The following is a 23218-nucleotide window of genomic DNA, read 5'->3' as shown; positions in this document are numbered from 1 at the left end:
ACGATATGCCCAAAGAACTTCGGGCAAGAGTTCCTTCCATTTTCCTTTGGCGCCGGTCAACCTCTTTTTATGGTTCTGGAGTATGGTTTTGTTGGTTGATTATTGTCCGTTCCCACTAGGGTGATAGGGCGTTGATAGGATCCTTTTGATCTTGTGGTCTTCGAGAAATCTAGTCACCTTGCTAACGTCGAAATGTTTCCCGTTATCGCACATGATCTCGGCTGGCATTCTGAATCGACATATGATATGGTCCCAAATGAAATCGATGACCTTCTTCTTCCTGACCTTTTCGTATGCCTGGGCCTCCACCCACTCAGAAAAATAGTTAGTCATAAACAAAATAAATTGAGCCTTACCGGGTGCCCATGGAAAGGGGTCGACGATGTCTATTCCCCACTTCATGAATGGTCATGGCGGTAAAATCGAATATAGCAGCTCCCCGGGTTGATGTATCATCGGAGCATGTCATTGGAATCCATCACATTTTAGTACGAACTCCTCTGCATCCTTTTCTATGTCGATCCAGTAGTAACCTGCCATGATCACCTTCCGAACCAATGATTCGGCGCCCGAATGATTTCCACAGGTGCCCTCGTGAATTTCCCTCAGGACATAATCAGTATCTCCTGGACCCAAACATATTGCTAGCGGGACATCGAACATTCTTCTGAATCAAGTTCCATCCTCAGACAAACAAAATCGGGATGCCTTTGTACGGAGGGCCTTTGATTCTTTTGAATCCGAGGGCAATTTGCCGGTCTTTAGGTATTCTATGTATTTGTTTCTCCAATCCCAATTCATGCTTGTAGAGTTTATCTCGGCATGCCCCTCTTCTACCACTGAGCTCATGAGTTGCACCACTACTCCCGAATTAAGCTCGTTGTCTTCGACCGATGATCCTAAGTTAGCAAGGGCATCGACCTCACTGTTTTGATCTCGGGGGACGTGTTGTAAGGTCCACTCCTTGAACCGATGTAATGCTACATGTAACTTATCCATGTATCTTTTCATTCATTCTTCTCTGACCTCAAATGTTCCATTAACTTGGTTTACCACGAGAAGGGAGTCGCACTTGGCTTCAATCACCTCAGCCCCCAAGTTTTTGGCTAGTTCGAGACGTGTGATCATGGCCTCATATTCGGCCTCATTGTTAGTCAATTTCACAGTCCTAATAGATTGTCTAACTACATTGCTAGTTGGTGGATTTAAAACGATGCCGAGTCCGGACCCTTTTGCGTTTGAGGCACCGTCCGTAAAGAGGGTCCAGATTCCCGAGGACGTCCCCGAGTTTACCAACAACTCTCATTCCACCTCGAGTATTAGGGCCGGCGTAAAATCGGCCAGGAAATCTGCCAAAATTTGAGATTTTATGGTTGTTCGGGATTGATACTCAATATCGTACCCACTGATTTCAACGGCCCACTTAGCCAATCTTCCCGAGAGTTCGGGTTTGTGCATAATATTTCGTAATGGGTAAGTTGTTACAACACATATGGGGTGACACTAAAAATAAGGTTTTAGTTTCCTAGAGATGCTTAGTAAAGCGAGCGCCAGTTTTTCTAGGTAAGGGTACCTAGTCTCCGCCTCTCATAGGGTCCTGCTAACATAATAAATTAGAAATTGCGTACCTTGTTCTTCCCAAACTAGGACTCCACTTACCGCTATTTTTGATACTGCCAAATACAAGTATAGTTGTTCGTCTGCCTTCGGCGTGTGAAGCAGCGGCAGGCTCGATAAATATTACTTAAGTTATTCTAAGGACCGTTGACATTCCGGGGTCCATGTGAAGTTGTTTTTCTTCTTTAGTAATGAGAAAAATTTGTGACTCTTATCGGAGGACCTCGAGATGAATCGCCTCTGGGGGAAATGCATTGGGTTATCCTTTACACGACCATCATATTGTCTACTACCGTGATATCTTCGATAGCTTTGATCTTGTCGGGGTTGATCTCGATTCCTCAGTTGGATACCATGAACCCGAGGAATTTACCTAAACTGACTATGAACGCACATTTTTTCGGATTCAGCTTCATGTTGTACTTCTTCAATATACTGAAAGTTTTCTGCAAATGCTTTAAATGGTCCTCTACTCATAGGGACTTTACTAACATATCGTCAATGTAAACTTCCATGGATTTCCCTATTTGTTCTTCGAACATCCGGTTTACTAGGCGTTGGTAAGTGGCACCGACATTTTTTTTTAATCCAAATGGCATTACGTTATAGCAGTATGTGTCATACTTAGTGATGAAGGAGGTCTTTCCCTGATCATCCAGGCTCATTCGTATTTAGTTATACCCGGAGTAGGTATCGAGAAAACTGAGGATCTCGTGGCCGGTCGTGGCATCGATCATATGATTGATGTTAGGTAAAGGGAAAGAGTCTATGGGACATACGTTATTTAAATCCTTATAATGTACACACATTCTCAGTTTGTTCCCCTTTTAGGGACTACTACTACGTTTTCTAACCAATCCGGGTATTTAACCTCCCGAATGGATCCTATTTTAAGGAAGTTAGATACCCCATCCTTGATGAAAGCGTGTTTGACCTCGGATTGGGGCCTCCTTTTCTGTTTGACCAGATGGAATTTCGGATCCAGGATTAGCTTGTGGATTGTTACCTCTGGGGGAGTCCCTATCATGTCAATATGGGACCACGCGAAACAATCTATGTTAGCTATAAGAAATTAAATGAGTTTTTTCTTGAGGTCGGGGTTTAGCCTGTGCCCAGGTATACCTTTCGATTGGGAAGATGTTCGATCAGTATGACCTGCTCCAGCTCTTCGACCGTTGATTTTGTAGCATCGGAATCAACGGGGATTATAAAGGATCGGGGGACCACGTAATCGTCGTCTTCGTCAGTCCCCTGCTTATCTGGTTGGGTCGAGGCTGGCATCAATGATTGCTATTTGGCCTCTTGTTTTGCTTCCGACCTTGGCTCCTTTGATATTGCAAGTGTTGATATCGAAATTAGTTCATCGACTGCAAACATCTACTTTGCTGCCGGTTGTTCTCCGTAAATCGTCTTAATCCCTCTTGGCGTTGGGAATTTTAACATCTAGTGAAGGGTCAAAGGCACTTCCCTCATGTTGTGGATCCATGGCCTCCCGAACAGGGCGTTGTATCTCATGTCACCCTCGATCACATAAAACTTGGCTTCCTGGATGGTACCAGCGGCATTGATTGGTAATGTTATTTCCCCTTTAGTGGTTTCACATGCCATGTTGAATCCATTCAAGACTCGGACTGTGGGTACGATTTGATCTTGTAGACCGAGTTGTTCCACGATCCTTGATCGAATGATATTGGTCGGGCTACTTGGATCAATTAACACACGTTTAACACGAATTTTATTCATGAGTACAGAAATTACCAGTGCATCATTGTGGGGTTATACGATCCCTTCGGTGTCCTCATCCTTGAAAGATAAAGTTCTTTACGGTACGTAGTCTCGAGTTCATTTTTCCCTAGTGATGGATACTTTGGTGCGTTTCAACATCGTCCCCTGTGGGATATCAACCTCGCCGATGATCATGATGATGACATGCTGAGGTTCTTCTTGTTCTGCCCGTTTGTTAGAATCCTTGTTCCTGAAGTGATTCTTGGCTCGATCGCTCAAGAATTCTCGAAGGTGCCCATTGTTTAATAGACGAGCTACTTCCTCTCTCAACTGTCGACAATCTTCGGTTTTGTGATCGTGAGTGCCATGATATTTGCACATCTAGTTAGGATCCATTTGGTTTGGATCGGTCTGTAGAGGTCGAGGCCATTTGGTATCTTTGATACGCCCGATAACTAATACGATAGTGGCAGCATCGACATTAAAGTTGTATTCCAATAGCCTTGGTGCGTCTTTGGGCCCGATGGGTCTGTCAAAGCCATTTTTGGTCATAAGTCCCATGTTATTCTAACCTCGGTCATTTCTCCTTTCGTTTTTCATGGAGTTACGCCCGGACCCATTGCTTCTCCGATCCCCATTATATGGATGATACCGATCTCTATTTGTCCTTGGTTCTTGGTCAATATCTCTCTTGATTCTGTCGACGGGTCTAATAGGATAGACGGACCCAGAAGGATCCCCGAGTTGGTCGTCTTCGATCCTGATTTTTTGGTACCGATTATGCACATCGGCCCAAGTAATAGCCGGGTACTCTATCAGATTTTGTTTCAACTGTTGTGAAGCCACCGAGCTTCTAACGTTGAGCCTTTGGCTAAAGGCTTGAATGGCCTAATCATCAGCGACCAGTGGTAGGTCCATCCGTTCCATGTGGAATCGAGATACGAATTCTCTAAGCATTTCATTGTCCTTCTGCCTTACTTTGAAAAGGTCCGACTTCCTGGTTTCGACCTTGATGGCTCCCGCATGTACCTTTACAAAAGAATATGCAAGTATAGCGAAAGAGTCAATAGAATTAGGTGGAAAATTGTGATACCATATCTTGGTTCCCTTTGACAGGGTCTCTCCAAATTTCTTTAACAAAACGGATTCGATTTCATCATCCTCTAGATCGTTCCCTTTGATGGCACATGTGTAAGAGGTGACATATTCGTTCGGATCAGTCATTCCATTGTACTTAGGAATCTCGGGCATGCATAACTTCTTGGGGATCGGTTTTGGAGCCGCGCTCGAGGGAAAGGGTTTTTGCACGAACTTCTTGGAATCCAAGCCTTTCAATAACGGCGGTGCTCCCGGTATTTGATCTACCCTGGAATTGTAGGTTTCTACCTTTTTATCGTTGGCCTCTATCTTCTTCTCCCCTGATTCTATCCGTTTCGTCAATTCCTCGAGCTTCTTTATAAATCTCGGGGTTAGCCCCCGATTCATTTTCGTTCGTCCTTTCTATGACTGGTTGATCCCTGCAGGTGACTTCCCGGGGAGGATCGGGCTCAACCTTGCTTGGTGCACGGTTTTGGTTTTGGTTTTGTAATTGGGATATTGCCACCTGTTGTGCTTGCAACATTTCGAAGATCACTTGTAGACTGATCCCGTCCCCTTCAACATTTTGTGTGTTTCGAGTTGCTGATCGGACTCCACCACGAATGATATTTTCGGGATCAATAGGCAAGTTTGCATCGATAGCCACATGTGAATTAGCATCAATCGGATCTACGATCGGAATTCCAGCGGGATCGGCAGGTGTTATCTGGTTACCAGGTGCTATGTTGTTATTTTCATCTTGGTGACCGGACTCGTTGTCAGCGTGCAAAGGTGCTGATCGAGAATTTGACATTTTTGTGTTTTAGCCTGGAATCAAAGACACTTCAAAGAGCAAGTGTAAAGTAGTGTGTGTTATAGAGATTTGTATCAAATAATCACTATTATCCTCAGCCCCACGATGGGCGCCAAACTGTTTACCCTAATATAAGATAACAATTGAATTTATACGCTGTTTTAAGGATACGTGGTATAACTTGATACAAACTGAGAGGACATATTATTATTGAAATTAATGAGAAGAAAATAAATACAAACCACACAAATTGGGCAGCCTTACCCTTGAAGGTTGGTCACTTTCTAGTCAAGAAATACCACAATCGGTGCCTGAACAAAGCAACGAGATAATAATAATTAGAAATGACAGTTTATTGCTTTGGGATGCGTGTTACAATATGTTTTACAAATAATTAGACTCCCCCTTTTATATAGTAGGGGAGTCCCACTCTTGATACACAATTTACTAATTGATCGGCCTCTCCTTGATACATGCGGTTTCGACCTTGAAGGTTTCGCCGTGATATCTAACCAACTGCGGATATTTTGGCATTTCGTTATTTGTCTCGACAAAGTTTCCTCGATTTTGTTCAATCCCGGAATCACGAGCTCAATAATTTAACTTCGTGCCTTGGTTTGATATAACCCGAGGTCGAGCTTTGACCTGTCACATTTCTGTCTTGACTGGTCATATAATAGACGAGCCCGGTTTCGACCGTATACAAATAGTCTCCTCGTTTTTCGGAGAAAAGATGACGAGAAATGATATGAACTTCCGAGCCTCGCTTCGATAACTCATGACGTAAGAGACAAAAGGTAATTGAAATATTCGGTCGGTCCAGTCTCCAAGGCATTAAATGTGTATTAGTTGTTGGTCGGCCACTTACGGGTTTTGAACCGTCGTTTACAAACTATAAATACTCCATCCTTCCATCCATTAGAACTTTTATATTCAAACGTTTGTTCTTGTGCTTTTAAGAAAAATTTCATCACCATCATCCTCTGGTTTTCTGGTTTAACTTTAAAACTTCTTCCTTTATAGTTTTCTAACAATTTTCATAAACTATCCGCCAATTACGCCCTTTCTTTCATAAGTACCATCTATTTACCTTTCCTTAGAAGTAATGGAAAAGACTTCTAAATTTGTTCCTCAAAAAGAAACTCCCTCTTCCTCGAGACCGAGAAAACCCCTTCCGTACCGGGTCGATGCGAGTCGGTCTTGAGGTATATATGTTCCATCACTGACGATCTCCTCCCCAAAGTCAAGAAAGACTCTAATTGGGCCGGTAAATATGTGGTGGTGCCTACGCCTGAAGAGTCAATCACTACCCACGTGGAGGGTTTCTAAGTGTTTATACTTATCCCTTCACATTGGGCCCCTTAGACCCAATTATCGTAGCCTTTTGCAAAAGGTATGAAGTGACGCTCGGGCAAATTCATCCTTTATTTTGGAGGATTGTTATTCTGCTTCAATTTTTGTGAGCAAGCTCGACAAGTGCCCCTTCACCATCGATCATCTCATGCGTCTGTACAGTCCCCGACTCTACCGAGGGAGATTGATAAAGCTTGCATGCCGGGCTACTAAGGCCCCATTCTCTAGCATAGATGAGGACCGAGATCGAGGCTGGTTGAGCCGGTTCGTTGGAGTAAAGACCTCGAATCTAATCTCGGCCGAGGAAATGTTGTTTCCCAGGAAATGTTGTTTCCCGAGAAATGGAACATGAAACGTAAGTATAACTTCACTTTTAAGATTTTGCTTATTGCTTTTCCCTTTCCACTCATTTAATTGATGCTTCGTGGTGCAGTTGTCGCTCGGATGCCGGATGCAGTTCCCCGACTCAATGAGTGGGTCGAGGGCATCATATCTTAGAGCCATATTCCGAGCGCGCATGGCGCGAACTTTCAAAAGGCCGGTGGGAGGCCCATTCTCACTGTAAGATTCTTTCCTAGTACTGACATCACTTGGGTTTCTTTCCAAGCTTACTCATCTCCTTTTCTTTGTAGGCCTTGGGAAGGATGTTGCAATGAGGCCCTCATCCACAGATAAAATCGTCCTTCTCCAATCTCCTGCTCTGAAGCAGGAAAAAGAAAAGAAAATAAAATGGGCTCCGAGTTCCCCGAACTCGGAGAAGCAAAAATTGAAAAAGAGGCAGGCGCGCAAACCCAAAGAAAGCATCGGCGCCCTCTCATCGAACTTAGTCCACCGATTGAGGGATGAGTCTGAAGAAGAAGAAGATTCCGAATTGGTGGCTCGGGTGCGAGTCCACACCGTATTGCCCCAAAGCCAGGGAGGCTGCTGAGAGGGCAGTGACCAGGGTCCCTGAATCGGAGATGGGCGAGGCTGCTATGCCCCAAGCTAGGGAGGTCAAAGAAGAAGTCGGGGTCGATATTCCTCGAGTAGGGGAGAGTGCCCCGAAAGATGCGCTTGGGGCGATTGATCTCATCGGGTCTCCTTTATTCTCCGATTCCATGATCAACGGGGCAGGTATACTAAAGGATCGTTTGCATGAGGGGCTTCGATGGTTTAGAATCCACTACCTCGAAGGATGTTACCGGGTTTGGTGATTTACCGGTGCCAAAGAAAGCACCGTATTCGAGAGCCAATAAGCCTTATTCAATCCCGAGGTTAGTGGGCCGGTTCCCGGCTCCGAGTACTGATCCTGACCGAAAGCGATCAATAGTTATCTCTGTCCCGGATGATGCTCGGATTCTCTCCGCCCCCTGGGGGTTGCTAGCTATCTTCTGTGCTTGGTGACCGAAGAGGACCAGGTCAAGATGGACGAGGTGAAAGCGTCTTGTCTATTCAATGAAGCTCAACATGCATTGAATCGGGTAACTTCGAGTGCCTCTTTACTAAGTACTTAGATTTTAAGTTACAAATAATCATAACACTTTTCTTTATGCTCGCAGGCCTCGGTACTTCACCATGAAATTTTCCTCCGATATCAGGAGAAGATATCCCAACATGAGGTCGAGGTTCGGGGGGCTAACTGAGAAGAGGGACACCTACAAGCTTCTCAGGGACAAACTCCACGCCGACCTAGAAGTGGCCCAGAAGGATTATGTCGATCTGGTCGAGCAGGTAAGATGAATATTCGAACTTAGTAATGATGATTCAGACACAATGGCTAACGACCCGAACCCGCAGGTTCAGAAGAGACTTGATCAGATCGAGCAACTCCAGGTGGAGGTGGACACGGTGAAGGCTAAGGCCGAGGAATAGAAGAAAAATATGGACCGCCTAGATTCGGAAAAGGAGACCATCCGAGAACAATTGGCTTCGACTGAGGTTCAGCTCCGGGCTGCAAAAGAAAAAAACTTTGGTGCAGGCCAAGAAGATCGAGAAGCTCAGTCTCAATTGAGCTTGGCTATCTCTGGCCAAGAAAATCTAGCCAAGGAACTTGATGTAGCCAAATCGGAGGTTGATGCGGTTAAGGCTGAGGCTGGTAAGCGGGTGGATCAGTATAAGGCCAATGCTGAGGCGGTTCAGGTCCAAGCGAAAAACTTGGTAGAGCACATGAGGTGACAATCCCGAAGGGAGGCCCTGGAAGGAGTTCAAGCTTAGGGCTTCGACCTGCTGGCTGAGATCGAGAATGCCAAGGTATTCGAGGTCAAGTCCGGGAAGGTGGCTTATCCCGAGGAGGAAGATTCTGAGGGATCTGAAGACTCGGATGGGCCCGAAGGCGGTGAAGGCCCCGGATGCACGATGTGGCTCCCGATGAAGATTAGGCCACTTAACCCTTCGATTTAATTTCTTGAAATGTTATCTAATTATGGAAATAATCTACCAAATTTATTTTTCTTTACGATAATAAAGTCACATAATTATTGCTTTTTATCAAAAAATAAAAAAAATACTCATTTGACATGTCATGTCATATTAAATCATCTTTTAATAATAAAACTCATTTAACACATATTTCATATACCCATTTAACCCACTCTATAATCCATTACGAAATATTATCCCACATCGCTTTCGTTTGAATTCACATTTCGCACTAGATTTTTAACGAAGTAGTGCAATAGAATCTACTTAAATCTATTTGATTGAAATAGAACGGAATATAATAAGGTATACATCAAAATTCAAGAAGTATGACGTGATGATTCGATCAAATAAAATATTCGCTTTACATACAAGTGATGAATATGAGCAAACGTTATAGAAAGACTTTCCTTATTTTATGTTCTTTTTGCATGATTAGAGAATTAGAGCCCGTTTGAATTAGCTGATTCTAAATATCTCATACGTTTGAAGTGTTGAAACTGATTTTTTAAATAAGCATTTACGTATTTGGATAGACGTGCTGAAACTGATAATAAACATTTGATGTGTTTGGTAAAAAAGCTGATAAGTAATTCTTTTATTAAAATGACTAAAATATCCTTAAAAACTTTACAAAAGATTATAAATTAAAAAGTTTTTTGTAAATAAAAAGATGAATGAATATGAAATGAAAAGAAAGTTAGAAAATTTATTTTGGGAAAAATATTTTGTGAATTAGAAAATATTATTAAGGATAAACTAGTAAAAACCTTGGTCAAACTAAAAGTGCTTATAAGCTAAAAAGCCATAAGTTGGCTTATGGCTAATTTTAGCTTATAAGCACTTTAGGTATTTAACAAACGCGTAGATAAGCCAAAAAGTGCTTATAAGTCAGTTTGACCAGCTTATAAGCTTAGCCAAACACCCTATTAATCTCTTGATATGATTAGAAAAAACTTTCCGTAAGCCAGAGTTGGTAATACTTAGATCTATATCTATATCTATCTATATTATTATAAAAGTACGAATATTTCACGCTAAATGTTCGATGATAAAAATATCCTTAAAATATTGATCGACTTTTATGCCCTTAAATAGTTAAATAATTTATTAAAAGATATCGTACAAAATAGTAATATATAAACTTTACCTAAATAGACATTGAATTGAACTAAAATTCAGACTAACATGAAATTGTATGGACTTCTACTATCAATCCATTTTGGATTTCTCTACGTAAAACAAACTACAAAATTAGCTTCTTTCTCAAAGAGGCTAAGTTCATCATTCCAGAGGATTAGGAATATTGAGCTTTGGCACTAAATTTCTGCAAAGCAGTTGTACTCTATTGATCGGTCCGCCTAAAATATGCTAAGAGATCTCTTGCCATTGGTATATGAAAACGATATCTATTATTTATATTTTGTCGTTCTGGCTTTAATCTTCTATGTCACATTGACAATGTGATCTCACCCTATTGGTTATTATAAAGTTTGCTTATCTTAATTTATATAGGTTCAAAATATAACTGGGATGATATGGTGACTTGACTTTATTATTGTAGGTTCTAATTAGTCTGATGGTTGAACTGAATATTATAAGTGAAGAAACTGATATAGGTTCTGATCTAAATTTTCTAACAATCTACTGGCCTCCATATGGAAGTTGACAATTACAAGGTTTATCAAGGAAAAGCAAGGTTATAATTCACACTTTCTCCGAGTTAATTTATATCAAAGTCCTTGACACAATAGTTTTGAGTGTGATCAATCTTCTTTTTATGTTCTATTACCTATCTTCGCAATTGAATTACTGATCCTGCTGTTGCTATATCGATATAGCGATGTAATCGAATTAAGATGCTTTCTAATTAGAATTTATTTAGAGGATGGGATCTTTGACTAAGAAATAAAAGTCATAGTGAAACGTTCATGGTGTGAATATATTAGCTAAACAGTGGCATCTTTAAGCGGCATGAAATCAATTTTTTTCGTAATAAGAATTAGTCGAGTTTATTGCTATATATCTCTAATATCTACTATGTCACGTTGCCTTTTCATTTTCTCATCTTTCTCTTCTTAGTTCTAAGGTTTTACGTGCGAGGCACATGGAGACTAGTTATTATAAAAGCACGAACGTTAGAACGTTAAATGTCAAGCGACAAAAATACCCTCAAAATATTGATCGACATTTATACCATTAATTATTTATATATTAATTTTCATAAGTAATCATAAAAAAAGGGCACAACTGAAAATACAACACTGCAATTTAAGTTCTACATCAACACGAATATTATCTAAGGATAGAATTCCTTTTCAATTTAAAGTCTGCCGACATGCAAACCTATCATCTAAGAACATCCGGACTTTAGTTTGTATAGGATTTAAATATATTGCACATGTAGAAAAAGAATAAGCCAAATACTCCTATAAAAGAAGTTACTATTTCAGTTCCTTATTGGGTTTGGTATGAGTACATTTAGATTGATTTTATGTTACTTTTATTTTTCAATCAATTCTTCTCTATTTTAGTTGGCGTTTGGACATAAAAAATTGTAAAATTTCAAAATAGGGGGAAATTTTTTTTAAAATAAAAATGGTATTTAAAATTTAGAGTTGTGTGGACATGAATATAATTTTGGGTTGTTTTTGAAGTTTTGTGAGTGATTTGAGTGAAAATTTTGAAAAACAACATTTTGTAGTTTTTCAAATTTTCAAAAAATTTCAAAATGCAATTTCAAGTAAAAATTGATAATTTTATGAACAAACGCTAATTTCGAAAAAAAGTAAAATTGTTTTGGAAAAAATTTCTTATGTCCAAACGGGCTCTTAATCTACATGATACAGGTATATTTATAAAGTGAAGGCTGCATTACCTCTCGCCGTATATGTTCCAGAACGACAGGTAGATTTTTAACATAATAAACTTCATACATATTAGTTTTATGCACATTTTATCATATTTAAAGTTTGTGACAGATAGAGTTCAAGTTGAAATTGTGTGAAATCCATATATTTTTAACCATGTTAGTGCAAGTATTCTATTGATTTAATAACATTGATTTTCAGCACTAGAAAAGCTATTGCATTTTCCACGTTAAATGCTTCAATTACAATGATTTTATCAATGTATATAATCTTGCTAAATTTAATTTCTTATCTTTTTTCTTTCTTTTCACCATTTAATTTGTTATCCTTTCACATGATTGATATTACGTGCAACGCACGTACATAGAGACTAGTACTATATTAAAAGCACGAATACCCTTAGCGAAATATCTTTCGATTTTTTACCCTTAAAAAGTAGAATTCATATTGGTTAACATTGTCATTTAATTATTCCCCTAATGACAAGAGTGAGTTGCTCTAGTGGTGAGCATCCTCCACTTCTAACCAAAAGGTTGTGAATTCGAGTCACCCCAAGAGCAAGGTGAGGAGTTCTTGGAGGGAGGGAGCCGAGTTTCTATTGGAAACAGCCTCTCACCCCAGGGTAGGGGTAAGGTCTGCGTACACACTACCTTCTCCATACCCCACAAGTGGGATTATACTAGGTTGTTGTTGTTGTTAATTATTCCCCTAATATATTAAGACTTTAAAAAAAAATTACTCTTTCCTTATTTGAACTAGGTAGAAAGTCTAATATTTAGAATTTTCATATGAATGAGCTTTATTTCCTTGTAGGTAACTATAATTTACTCAACGCATTGTAGTGAGATATTTGCTTCTTCTCAAGTTTGTCTTTTTCCTTTTCTTACTTTGTTTAATTTAATCGTTTTAAACAAACTTAATTAAATGATCAATAAATTCATTAGTTAAAACTTAATATCATTGCAACCAATAAATATATAAAATTTACCATATACTAATTATCTCTTAGTTGTATGCCATCTATGTAGTTAAATTCCAGTATCCTATTCCTAATCATACAGAAATTAATAATTATACTTAAATTAGAAAAATACATCTATAAGGATTTAATACATTGGTGATTGTGATATGAATTTAAGTTGTATAATATTCGTTATCTGTTTATAATATCAGTAAATTGTACCCGGTGATAGTTATTTGATACTATTTTTAATATAATTGCTATGTTTATCAAGAGACTACATGCAACTATCTTAAAAGTTATATGATTATGCAAACTTTCTGAACCAATGCCTAGAACTTGAACTTAATATGATAGTATGATATAAAGGGCACAATGAGGTTTGTTGATAGTACAATTTTTTTAATAAAATATATAGTAAAGTATTCTCTTTAAATTTTAAATTAAACTTACTATGAATTAATTTATATTTAAGGAAATTATTAAGATAGAAAAGTCAACATATGTTTTATTTCACTTTGAACATCTCTTTCAACCCTTCTTGTCTTTTTTCTTGTTTAAATAAATTTTTGTTTTACTTATTTGGTGACAGTAGTTATCTTTGTGAAGCCACGATAGAGAATTATTTTTATTATATAAAAAAAGAATTTTGAATTGTGTGGTAAATAAGTTTTTCATAGTAAATATTTATTTTAGACTAATAATTTTTATGGTAATATACTAGATTCTCAAGCAAGCTGTTCTAAGCTGATACTTTAAAGTTTAATTTAAATTTATTCCATCTTAAATCTTCAATGATTGTATATTCTTATTGAAACTGAAAAAGAAACATAATAGCCCGTGAAATTAAAGTGATAAAATTATGAAACCGAAATAAATTCTAAGTTGAACATATCAATGGATGATTAAGGATTTCTTTATGATAATTTCGTTTATTGAGTTAGCTATATAAGATCAATATTCATATTTTTCATGAACATAGAGTTTTCTTTTATTACTCAAACACAAATTTTCATATAATATCTATGCAATTTTTTTTTAAAAAGTTTATTCATATAACAAAATAAGAAATATACAGTTTGGTTAAAAATATAGTAACTCTGGCTTACGGAAATATCAGGTCGTCATTTCCAGAAGCGACCCACGGGAATATCTCTTATGAAGAGAGAAAAAAATAAGGGTGTGCTATTTATGGAATAGGGTGTTGATATTGACTCACTTCGTTCTTAATTTTATTTCGTGCTGATCTTTTAGAAGTGTCTTAAACCCAAACTAAAAAGAAGAGTTCTACTTTAGGCAAACAAACAGATTTACGATTTTTAACAATTATTATATACAAATGTAAAACGTCTAATTTTGCCTATAAAAGAACATTTCCGTTTCTTTTTTTGAAGTCCCAAACAAAAACTAGGACATGTTGGAGGATTATAGTAGTGCCAACTTGTTTCCTCTTCGTATAAAATTGTGCTCAACTGAAATCTTCTCTTTAAAAAGAAATGCGGTTGTCTTGTTTGCCATTTCTTTCGTTCTCCACAAGAAGAACGATAATTTTCGAATTTCAAGTGTTAAGCTTCTTAATTTAACATTTTCAAAAAGAACTTTTTTTCCGGGTGGAATTTAAAGAGAGAATGAAAGATAGGAGTAGAAAGTCAAGTTATGAGCTACACAAATTCAATCAAATTACTAGAACTGCCCAAGGATTGCAAATCAGAAAAACAATTGTGACCTAGCTCTGAATCATTGAATCTAACTTCTTGGTGTAGAAAACTTGGAACTATTTCATAGAAATGAGTTCGATCTTTCAAATAAAATAAAAGCATATATACGAAAATTTCTATTATTCACATTGGCATGAAAGACTGCCAGCCAATTTCTACTAAGATACAGCTCCCTTGTGCACAAAACTAAAAGGAACAGAAGCTCTTTCGACGTAAATCAATCATTCATTCGACCCTAATACCTCCTGCTTAAGCTCTTCAATTTTAGCAGCTAGCTCATCCCTATTTTTCTGCAGATACAATATCATATGAAACAGTTAGAAACAATAACTAAAGGTTAAACTTCTGGAGATAACTCCTAAAAGATAAATCACTACTGGTAAAATCCGAATTTGAGGGTATAGATTGTTTTGCTGCAGCAACTTGAGAAATTTATAATAGTGTAGTCATTACCTTGAAAAGTAGATAGCGGGTACTAAACCAGACAGTGTAGCCAAGACCCACCACTTCGAGTAATTTAGGAAACTGAAAAATAATACAGTAACAACACATATAGTTGTCAACAGAGCCCAGAGCATATTAGAATAACAAAAATGTGAATCTTTAGCGAGGAAAGTACGAACCAAAGGAATAGAATCGATGGCTCCAACAATAGCAGTTGTCAACCAAAGAGCAGTGACAACACCACCACCATAGAGGATAAGTGAAGAGGAATCTTCGGGATCAAACTGGAAAGTAGGAACTCTTTGTGTTAACACTTGAAAAGAAATCTCAGTATGTAGACAGACAAGGCAAGAAAATTTCTAATCAACGGAATGAAATAGCGACATGACAACAAAAGATGGCTAGTTTCTATAAATTTTCCACGTTATTACAAGATGAGCATCATATACACATAGCTTTTGAACATTTTTACATTTAAGCTACAAAGAAGTTCCAAAGACATGTCGGATTTGTATGTTGATAAGTTCAGCTACAGTGAAAAGAAAATCTTTTTTCTCTAATGGATATTGAAAACTAAATCTTTGTTAGCCTCTCCAAAGCAAGCACTAAGATGGCCGCACACAAAACCACAAATTTGAGATAACAAGAAAAGTTGTTAATTATCCCCCCAAAACTACAAATTACTAATGCATCAAGTACATTGCATAATTAAAAAAAGGAGCATTGCACACTTAGTATATGCATACCACAGGAGCCACAACAACAGCACAGAGAAAGGGAGAATTATGAGAAGAGCATATCACAGGAGCCACAACAACAGCACAGAGAAAGGGAGAATTATGAGAAGAGGACAGACGGACAGTACGATACTAAAAGAATCGCATGGAAGGTGAGATTGCTCAGTTAACCGCTCAGAATCGACATGATTGCCGATGCATCTTCAAGTCTCGCGACTTTCAAAAGCTGAATTCATCACAGCAACCAGATTTAATCACTCAATATTACCTCTATAGAATAATTATTATGAGAGGAGAACAGAAGGACAGTACGATACTAAAAGAATCGCATGGAAGGTGAGGTTGCTCAGTTAACCGCTCAGAATCGACATGATTGCCGATGCATCTTCAAGCCTCGCGACTTTCAAAAGCTGAATTCATCACAGCAACTAGATTTAATCACTCAATATTACCTCTATAGAATAATTATTATGAGAGGAGAACAGAAGGACAGTATGAAACTAAAAGAATGGCATGGAAGGTGAGGCTGCTCAGTTAACCGCTCAGAATCAACATGATTGCTGATGCATCTTCAAGCCTTGCGACTTTCAAAAGCTGAATTCATCACAGCAACCAGATTTAATCAGTAAATATTACCTCTATATTGAGGAATAATTATTTTGAGAGAACATAAGGACGGTATGATACTATAAGAATGGCATGGAAAGTGAGGATGCTCAGTTAACCGCTCAGAATCGACATGATTGCCGATGCATCATCAAGTCTAACGACTTTCAAAAGCTGAATTCATCACAGCAACCAGATCTAATCACTAAACATTACCTTTATTGAGGATTAATTCAGTGAAAAGTAGAAAAAAATAAAAAGAAATTTTGCAAGATGATCTTCACACCAAAATGGTCACATCGTGTTAGTTAGGGAAATGGTGAAGTGATAAAACACCTCCACAGGAATTTTATTAAACGGCAAAATCATTTGTATCCAATAGAAACCATTTATATTTTGATGAAACATGTCCTGCAACTGAACATGTATTTCACAAACTTTTGAAAATAAAGACTAGAAAAGGTGATTAAGATATGACTGCTCAGTTAACTGCTTAGGATCAATATTACTGTTCACAGTTTCATCAAGTATCAAAACTTTCAACAAGTTCTGAGTATCATCTTAGCTATCTACTTTTTAGAAATAAGAAGATCAATAATCAAAAGAGGGACAAATCAAAGTGATTTGTCAAAGAGACAATACACAGCAAATTGTGATTTCGGCAAACTTCTAATATGACAGCAAACTCCAAGAAAATGGAATATACCTTAATATTTAGCTTATCAAATAACTTTGAGAATTGCAAATCAAAGTCCAGAGGAGACTCTTCTATTGTTGATTCAGCTTGAACAACTCCATCACCTTTCTCTTCAACTTTGGGAGGTTCGTATATCAAAGTCGCATAAGCATCTGTCTCTTTGTCTTTTCCAGTATCTTGAATTGGTGCTTCACCCTGAACAGCTCCATCATCCTTAGGAGGTACATATAACTCATAAGGGCTTGTATAACTTGACGATTCCTCTGATGTTGCTCTAATAGCTGAACCCGTCCGGTAAAGCAATCCTGAAATATAAACACAAGACCATAATATGGAAAACAATCAATCTTCCACCTCGATTATTCAATCAAACAAAAGGGAAATTTTGAATTTTATGAGTTTGGGATTCTAACAGCGACATCAAGTGCTTATATTTGAGTTTGAATTTTAAAATTTGTTCTTTTTTGTGTGGATTTCGTAACACATATACAAGGTCTGAGTCATCCGCCAAAGCTACTGGGTTCAGGTCCGAGCCCATATGCTACACTCTACATTGCCCCCTCAGTCGAACAAGTCAAGATACACAATGCCGAATAACTAAATCTTACTGTGATAAAGTGGATATTGGAGATTTCAGACAAATTACATAAACATAGCAGCCTCTAAGTAAGAACAAATCTGATGGAAGCAATCTCTAACCGAGAAAGGATATATTATTTTTTGCACAGTTAGTCTAAGTTTTGAATCCTGTCATTAAGACAGAAAACAAAAACCCAACTTGAAAACATTTATGAGCCCATTAACCATAGTAAGGCAGTGCATAATTTGGTAAATACCGAATTACCGTACCGAAATCGAAAATTTTGTTATTTGGTTTTCGATATTTTGGTATTCGGTATGGTATTTGGTTTAAGTTTTAAAATATATTGGTATTAGGTATGGTATTTGGTATTTGAAAATGAAATACCGAAATACCGATAACGTACCGAAATATATATTATATTACACAATACATTCTTAATTATAACATAAATATAAAAATCTAAAATTTAATTTTCTTTATTTTCTAAGTTAATCAATTAACTCTAAGCAAGTAACAAGACATTTCTAATGATCAAAATTATTCTTTTATGTATAGTTTTCTCTTTCTGGGTTGATATTTGCTAGTTTTGGACAAAACTTTTGTCTAACAAATATTTTTAATTTTGTACTTTTGAGTACTTTAATTTACAATATTAAAGTCTATGACTCTATGCACTAGTTAATATTCAAACCAAATAAACCGAAGTTACAAAACCGAATAAACCGAAACAGAAACCAAAAGGAAACAACCGAACCATACCGAATTTAATTAGGTACAGTATTGGTATTGCATTTTAAGAAATCGAATACCGAAAATACCGAACCAAAATGTCTAATTACCGTACCGACCGACGAACACCCCTAAACCATAGTGACCATACAAAAAAAGGAAAACAGATGTGTGCAAATAATGGGGTCGGCTATATGTATTGTCACTGATCATGTTACTCCATTTAAATCCTCTCGTATCAATATAATGCAAATACAAATAAAAAGTATCAGAAGTTCTTTATATTTTCCAAATTTATAGATCTCTAAAAGGCTAAACCACAACTAGAAAGCTAATTCAAAGTGATAACGTCTAAAATATATTCTCAACTAACATGTATCCCCTGTAAACTAGAACTTAGTAAAACTATTGTTTATAAATGAAAAATTCAACCTTACACCCAATATATATAAACTATGTATCGTAAATTGGACGGTTCTCAACTTCTCATTAGCATTTGAACAGCAAGCAACAAAAAATTATTTAGCTTTAAAACAACTTAAGAAATTATACCTTGGTTGAAGCGAGATTTTGGGGGCTTTTTGAGAAGAGAGGGTTTCCACTGAAAATAAGCGTGATTGGGATTGATAAGCCGATGATTTGGAAGTTTCGAGAAGGTTTGAGGTGTACACAGCTCCATTTTTTCAGCTACTGCTTAAACCCTGACTAGTGGGGTGAGATGGAGAGGGGAAAATTCAGCTTTATATAGGAGAAGAATGTGGGAGAGAGAGTGCTAGGGTTTTAGGTGTGGTGGTGGTACTGGGCTCAGTGTGTATGTGTGTGTGTAATCCTCGTAATGTCAACCAGGTAAAATGAGTGAAGCAGAGACTGAAAGTACAGTAATAAAATATCTTCCTTGCTATTAATGGGTTGGGCCTTGAACATGGGCTATCTTGAAGCTAACTAAAAGGTAAAGTCACGATTGATCTCAAAATAATAATCGAAAAAATCTATTTTTTGTACATACATATATTTTGTATATTGTCTATAAAAATTATATAATTTTTTGACTATCAAATTTAAATAGTTTGAGACGCAGGTTAGAAGTAAAAAAAACTCAAGCTAAAACCTTAGGACCACCGCTCTAGTGTTTGGGCTTTTTTTCTTTCTTTGGGAGCATAAGAAACATTGGACTTCATGGATTCAAAAAAAAGTTTGTGGGATCTTTACACAAATGACCTGTCCGGATTTACTGTTTATTTTTTCTAGCCGATATACATAGACTATATGTGTTATACACATATTATAGGTGAGCTCTAAATATTTAGGCTAATTCTTCTAAATTGTTTTTATAGGTGAGCTCTTCTCCACTTAGTTCATTCTATGTATATGGCGATGCAAAAACCTAAAAGAAGGAAAAACAGAATAACCATTTCAATATTCACTAATTTGGACCTTGCTTATAACTTATAAGTGAGGCCGATATAGTCGTAGAAATTGACACCAGCCACTTTAAGGGGTACTATTTAAGAATTAATCAATATATTCTAAATTTTAATTTTTCAGTTCAATTTTTCGAGACCCAATTATCCTGAAATTAAAATTATTAGTTCAAATTCGTAAATAGTAATCCTAAGAATAGTTATTTGTGCACTTCTCCAAGCTAACCAACACCACTTAACACGGGTTGTCAAGCAGGAACATACATATTCGATGATTTATCTTAATCAAGGACTTAGACATTACTCGTAATCTATAGTTTGCCTGGACCAGGGACGTACACAGAATTTTTTGTAAGCAGTGTCTTATTTAAATAAATAATAATAAATAAATAAGTATTATCTAATACTATTTTCCTATAAGTTGAAAGCCTTGGCCCAATGGTTGAATTGAATATTATCCCAAAGAAAGTGTAGGTTCACTTATCTTTAGCCTCAATTTTTTAACAAAAATGCTCGCTCAAAGATGTTCAAAAAATAGAATGTCTAGGTCCAGCCTTGAACCTACGGCCTTTAAAAGGGCTACGTATGAGCTTGACCAGTGGACCAATAAGTACTCTTTGCTAAGAATAAGCGGTGTCTTCATTATTATATATTGCTTCATTTCTACAGAATATTAATATAAACATTTAATATTTTTCCCGGTCCGCCCTGGTATAAGGATAAATCATGTAAAGATCCGTTACTTTTTGATATTAATTACGACTAATATCGGGACTAATCAAGTAATTAAAGCAACCTCGAAGTGTTTCTGAACCCACACGAGGGTAGATGAAGTGTTTACCAACAATCAACTTAGATAAGTACTTCCTCCGTTCACTTTTACTTGTTCATTATTGATTTTGCACACCCCTTAAGAAATATTCAATGAAATGCATAATTTACCATGATACTCATATTAATTGATGCATATTTTTAATGGATTTGAGAAAATAATTTGAAATAAGTAGTTAATATTGTGGGTATAACTGAAAAAAAATAAATTGTCTTCTCTTTATATGCTAAAAGTGATAAGTAAAAGTGAAAAGACAGTTCAAAACAGATAGAATGTGACATAAATTGACATGGATGGAGTACTTACTCATCTTTAATTTAATTGCATACTGTAGTAGTGTTGTATGCACTATGTTTTCTGCATGTGATTGCCTTATATGGTCTTTTTATTAAAACAATTACTTAGCATGTATATATATGCATTTGATAATGCAAAAGTGTAAAGAAGTTTTATAATGTTATTGCTATTTAATAGATTACTTACTTTCTTTTTGAGTTATCATATCATGCGTAAAGAAGCGGGAGGATTAGGTCGAAGTGGTTGGTAAAATCGTAATTTCATTCTTTTCTTGCTTTCGTCACGACATTTGACTTCTCGGCAAGCAACATGAAGTGATTGTAGTTTTGCCCTCACACCACCCATCTCTGCTAATTTCGGTCCAACCTTGCCTCTCCAAATACAATTGGAATGAATGCTAAATCAGGAGCCGAGTTTACTTTACTCCTGGTGACCAGTTGTCTTAATAATACTATGGACGTAAGTGATTATGTAATCACGACTTCCGACACAACATTCATCCAAACAAGCCCATCGGCTACGTATTAGTGAAAGATTAATTTAATCTAATCTTGTAAAAATTATTTTTTGTATTATTAGTGCATAAAACATAAGCTCAATTGTTATGCGTAAACTCCGAACTAAGATGAAATGCTTGTCTAATGCTTCGACAACACAAACCTGACAATTGTGAAAAACAGAAGAGTAGCACTAGAAATTACAACATATGATGAATTTGATACAACTCATGAGTCATATGATAACTGATATGGTACTAGTTTTCATAAATTTTCTTGGGGATCTTTACATTTATTTTCTATGTAATTGTAATTAGTGACAAGTATATATGATGGACTTGATGGTTCACAAGTATTTGAAATGACTTGCTTCATGGTAATTTCGCCATTAAATAACTATTTGCTCCTCTAAATTTATATGGCGTTGTTTGCACTAGGCACAAAATTTAAGATTTTTTTTAAAAAAATTTATTGTCTAAAACAAATAAAAAAGACTATTGTAGTTATAAATCATCTTATGCATATGCGTCGACATATTTAACAATGTTTGTACGTTATTCGTTTACAACAACGACAAGTACAGAGCGTAAGCACTTCGAAATTTTTTCGTGTAAATAAAATTAAAATATTAGTATGAATATAAAGTGATACCAATTGCCATTACATCAACTTATTTATTTGTTCAGTTTTTCGAATATTGACACCATTTATGATAATTTCTACATGCACCACTGACGAGACATAACCAGTAAAATCCCACAAGTTGGATCTACGGAAGATAATGTGTATGATGTATGCATACCTTATCCATATATTGTGAATATAGAGATGTTGTTTCTGATATACCCTCGTGTCATGATCCGCTACGTGATCAAGCCACATAGGTGCCACTTGGCATATATTTTTGCCATATGGAAAGCTTACATATGAAATATACTAGCACATGCGGAAAGATTCTAGAGAAATATGGAGATTTCTCATGGAAGACCTTAGAATCCTATGAAATTTCTAGGAAAGTCCTTGGAATCTTCTAGGCTTGTAGAGAATTCTAGAGAAAGCCCTTTTTTTGTAAATATTAAGGACTTGTGTAACAATTAATATTTACACAATAGCCCGTATGAGACTAGTATATAAAGGGGGTATTCATTTGTAATTCAACAAGCAAAACAATCAAGTTCTCTCTAATATAAAAGCTTCATTTAGCAATTCTCTTATGTTCTAATATTCCCTTAGCGATCTCGAGTGTGGTAAGGTTGACTTGGCACAACAAGAACATGAGCAAGTTGTACAAGATCATAAGCGAGTTGTCAAGTGTTGCACGTGTACTTAGTTAACAACTAAGGATGTGACAACGTGGTATCATAGCCAATATTATGACTAAAGGAATATTAGAAAGAATACAATAGATTGCTAGAAGGAAGCTTTATAGGGAACCATGGTCGGAATTACCAAGGGCTTGGTACTTGCAACAGGGACCAATGTGAAGGTCCCTAAGCGAAAGCAGTATGGCGGTGCACGGAACGCACGCGAGGTGGCAGACTTACTTTGGAGGATGGACAAGTACTTTAAGGTAGTCAAGGAGGATGACGAAGTTGTTAAGGTACACAACGCCTCAATGTACTTGACCGAGGTTGGCGCATTATGGTGGTGTCGAAAGTGTGCTGGCATGGAGAATGTAATATACAAAATTGAGACGTGGGAGCAGTTCAAGAAGGAGTTGAAGAGCAATTCTACTCGATGAATGTGGTGTATGAGGCTAGGCGGAAGATAAGGGAGCTCCGACAGATGGCCACAATTCGGGAGTATGTGTGCGAGTTCACTACCTTAACGCTGCAAATCTCGT

General features: G+C 37.0%; 1 protein-coding gene and 5 non-coding genes across 6 annotated transcripts; all 6 read right to left on the bottom strand.

Annotated features, from left to right (window-relative positions):
• Positions 1–14574: 14574 nt before the first annotated feature.
• LOC107792017 (protein CURVATURE THYLAKOID 1D, chloroplastic) lies at positions 14575–19181 on the bottom strand. The gene is made up of 5 exons (XM_016614189.2): positions 18881–19181; positions 17026–17321; positions 15156–15260; positions 14986–15057; positions 14575–14822 (listed from the first exon to the last, which is right to left on the bottom strand). Exons 1-5 carry the CDS (start codon positions 19005–19007, stop codon positions 14754–14756), a joined length of 669 nt encoding a protein of 222 aa, XP_016469675.1. The 5' UTR covers positions 19008–19181; the 3' UTR covers positions 14575–14753.
• Positions 15872–15957, bottom strand: LOC142168587 (small nucleolar RNA snoR128). The gene has a single exon (XR_012698434.1). It is a non-coding gene; the product is annotated as a small nucleolar RNA snoR128 (small nucleolar RNA).
• Positions 16056–16141, bottom strand: LOC142168589 (small nucleolar RNA snoR128). Its single transcript, XR_012698436.1, has one exon. It is a non-coding gene; the product is annotated as a small nucleolar RNA snoR128 (small nucleolar RNA).
• Positions 16240–16325, bottom strand: LOC142168590 (small nucleolar RNA snoR128). Its single transcript, XR_012698437.1, has one exon. It is a non-coding gene; the product is annotated as a small nucleolar RNA snoR128 (small nucleolar RNA).
• LOC142168586 (small nucleolar RNA snoR128) lies at positions 16426–16511 on the bottom strand. The gene has a single exon (XR_012698433.1). It is a non-coding gene; the product is annotated as a small nucleolar RNA snoR128 (small nucleolar RNA).
• Positions 16798–16887, bottom strand: LOC142168588 (small nucleolar RNA snoR128). Its single transcript, XR_012698435.1, has one exon. It is a non-coding gene; the product is annotated as a small nucleolar RNA snoR128 (small nucleolar RNA).
• Positions 19182–23218: the final 4037 nt, after the last annotated feature.

Source organism: Nicotiana tabacum, chromosome 13 (genome assembly GCF_000715075.1).
Source record: "Nicotiana tabacum cultivar K326 chromosome 13, ASM71507v2, whole genome shotgun sequence".
Lineage (NCBI taxonomy): Eukaryota > Viridiplantae > Streptophyta > Magnoliopsida > Solanales > Solanaceae > Nicotiana > Nicotiana tabacum.
The sequence above is the reverse complement of the archived record's forward strand: the minus strand, read 5'-3'. Positions and strand labels throughout refer to the sequence as shown.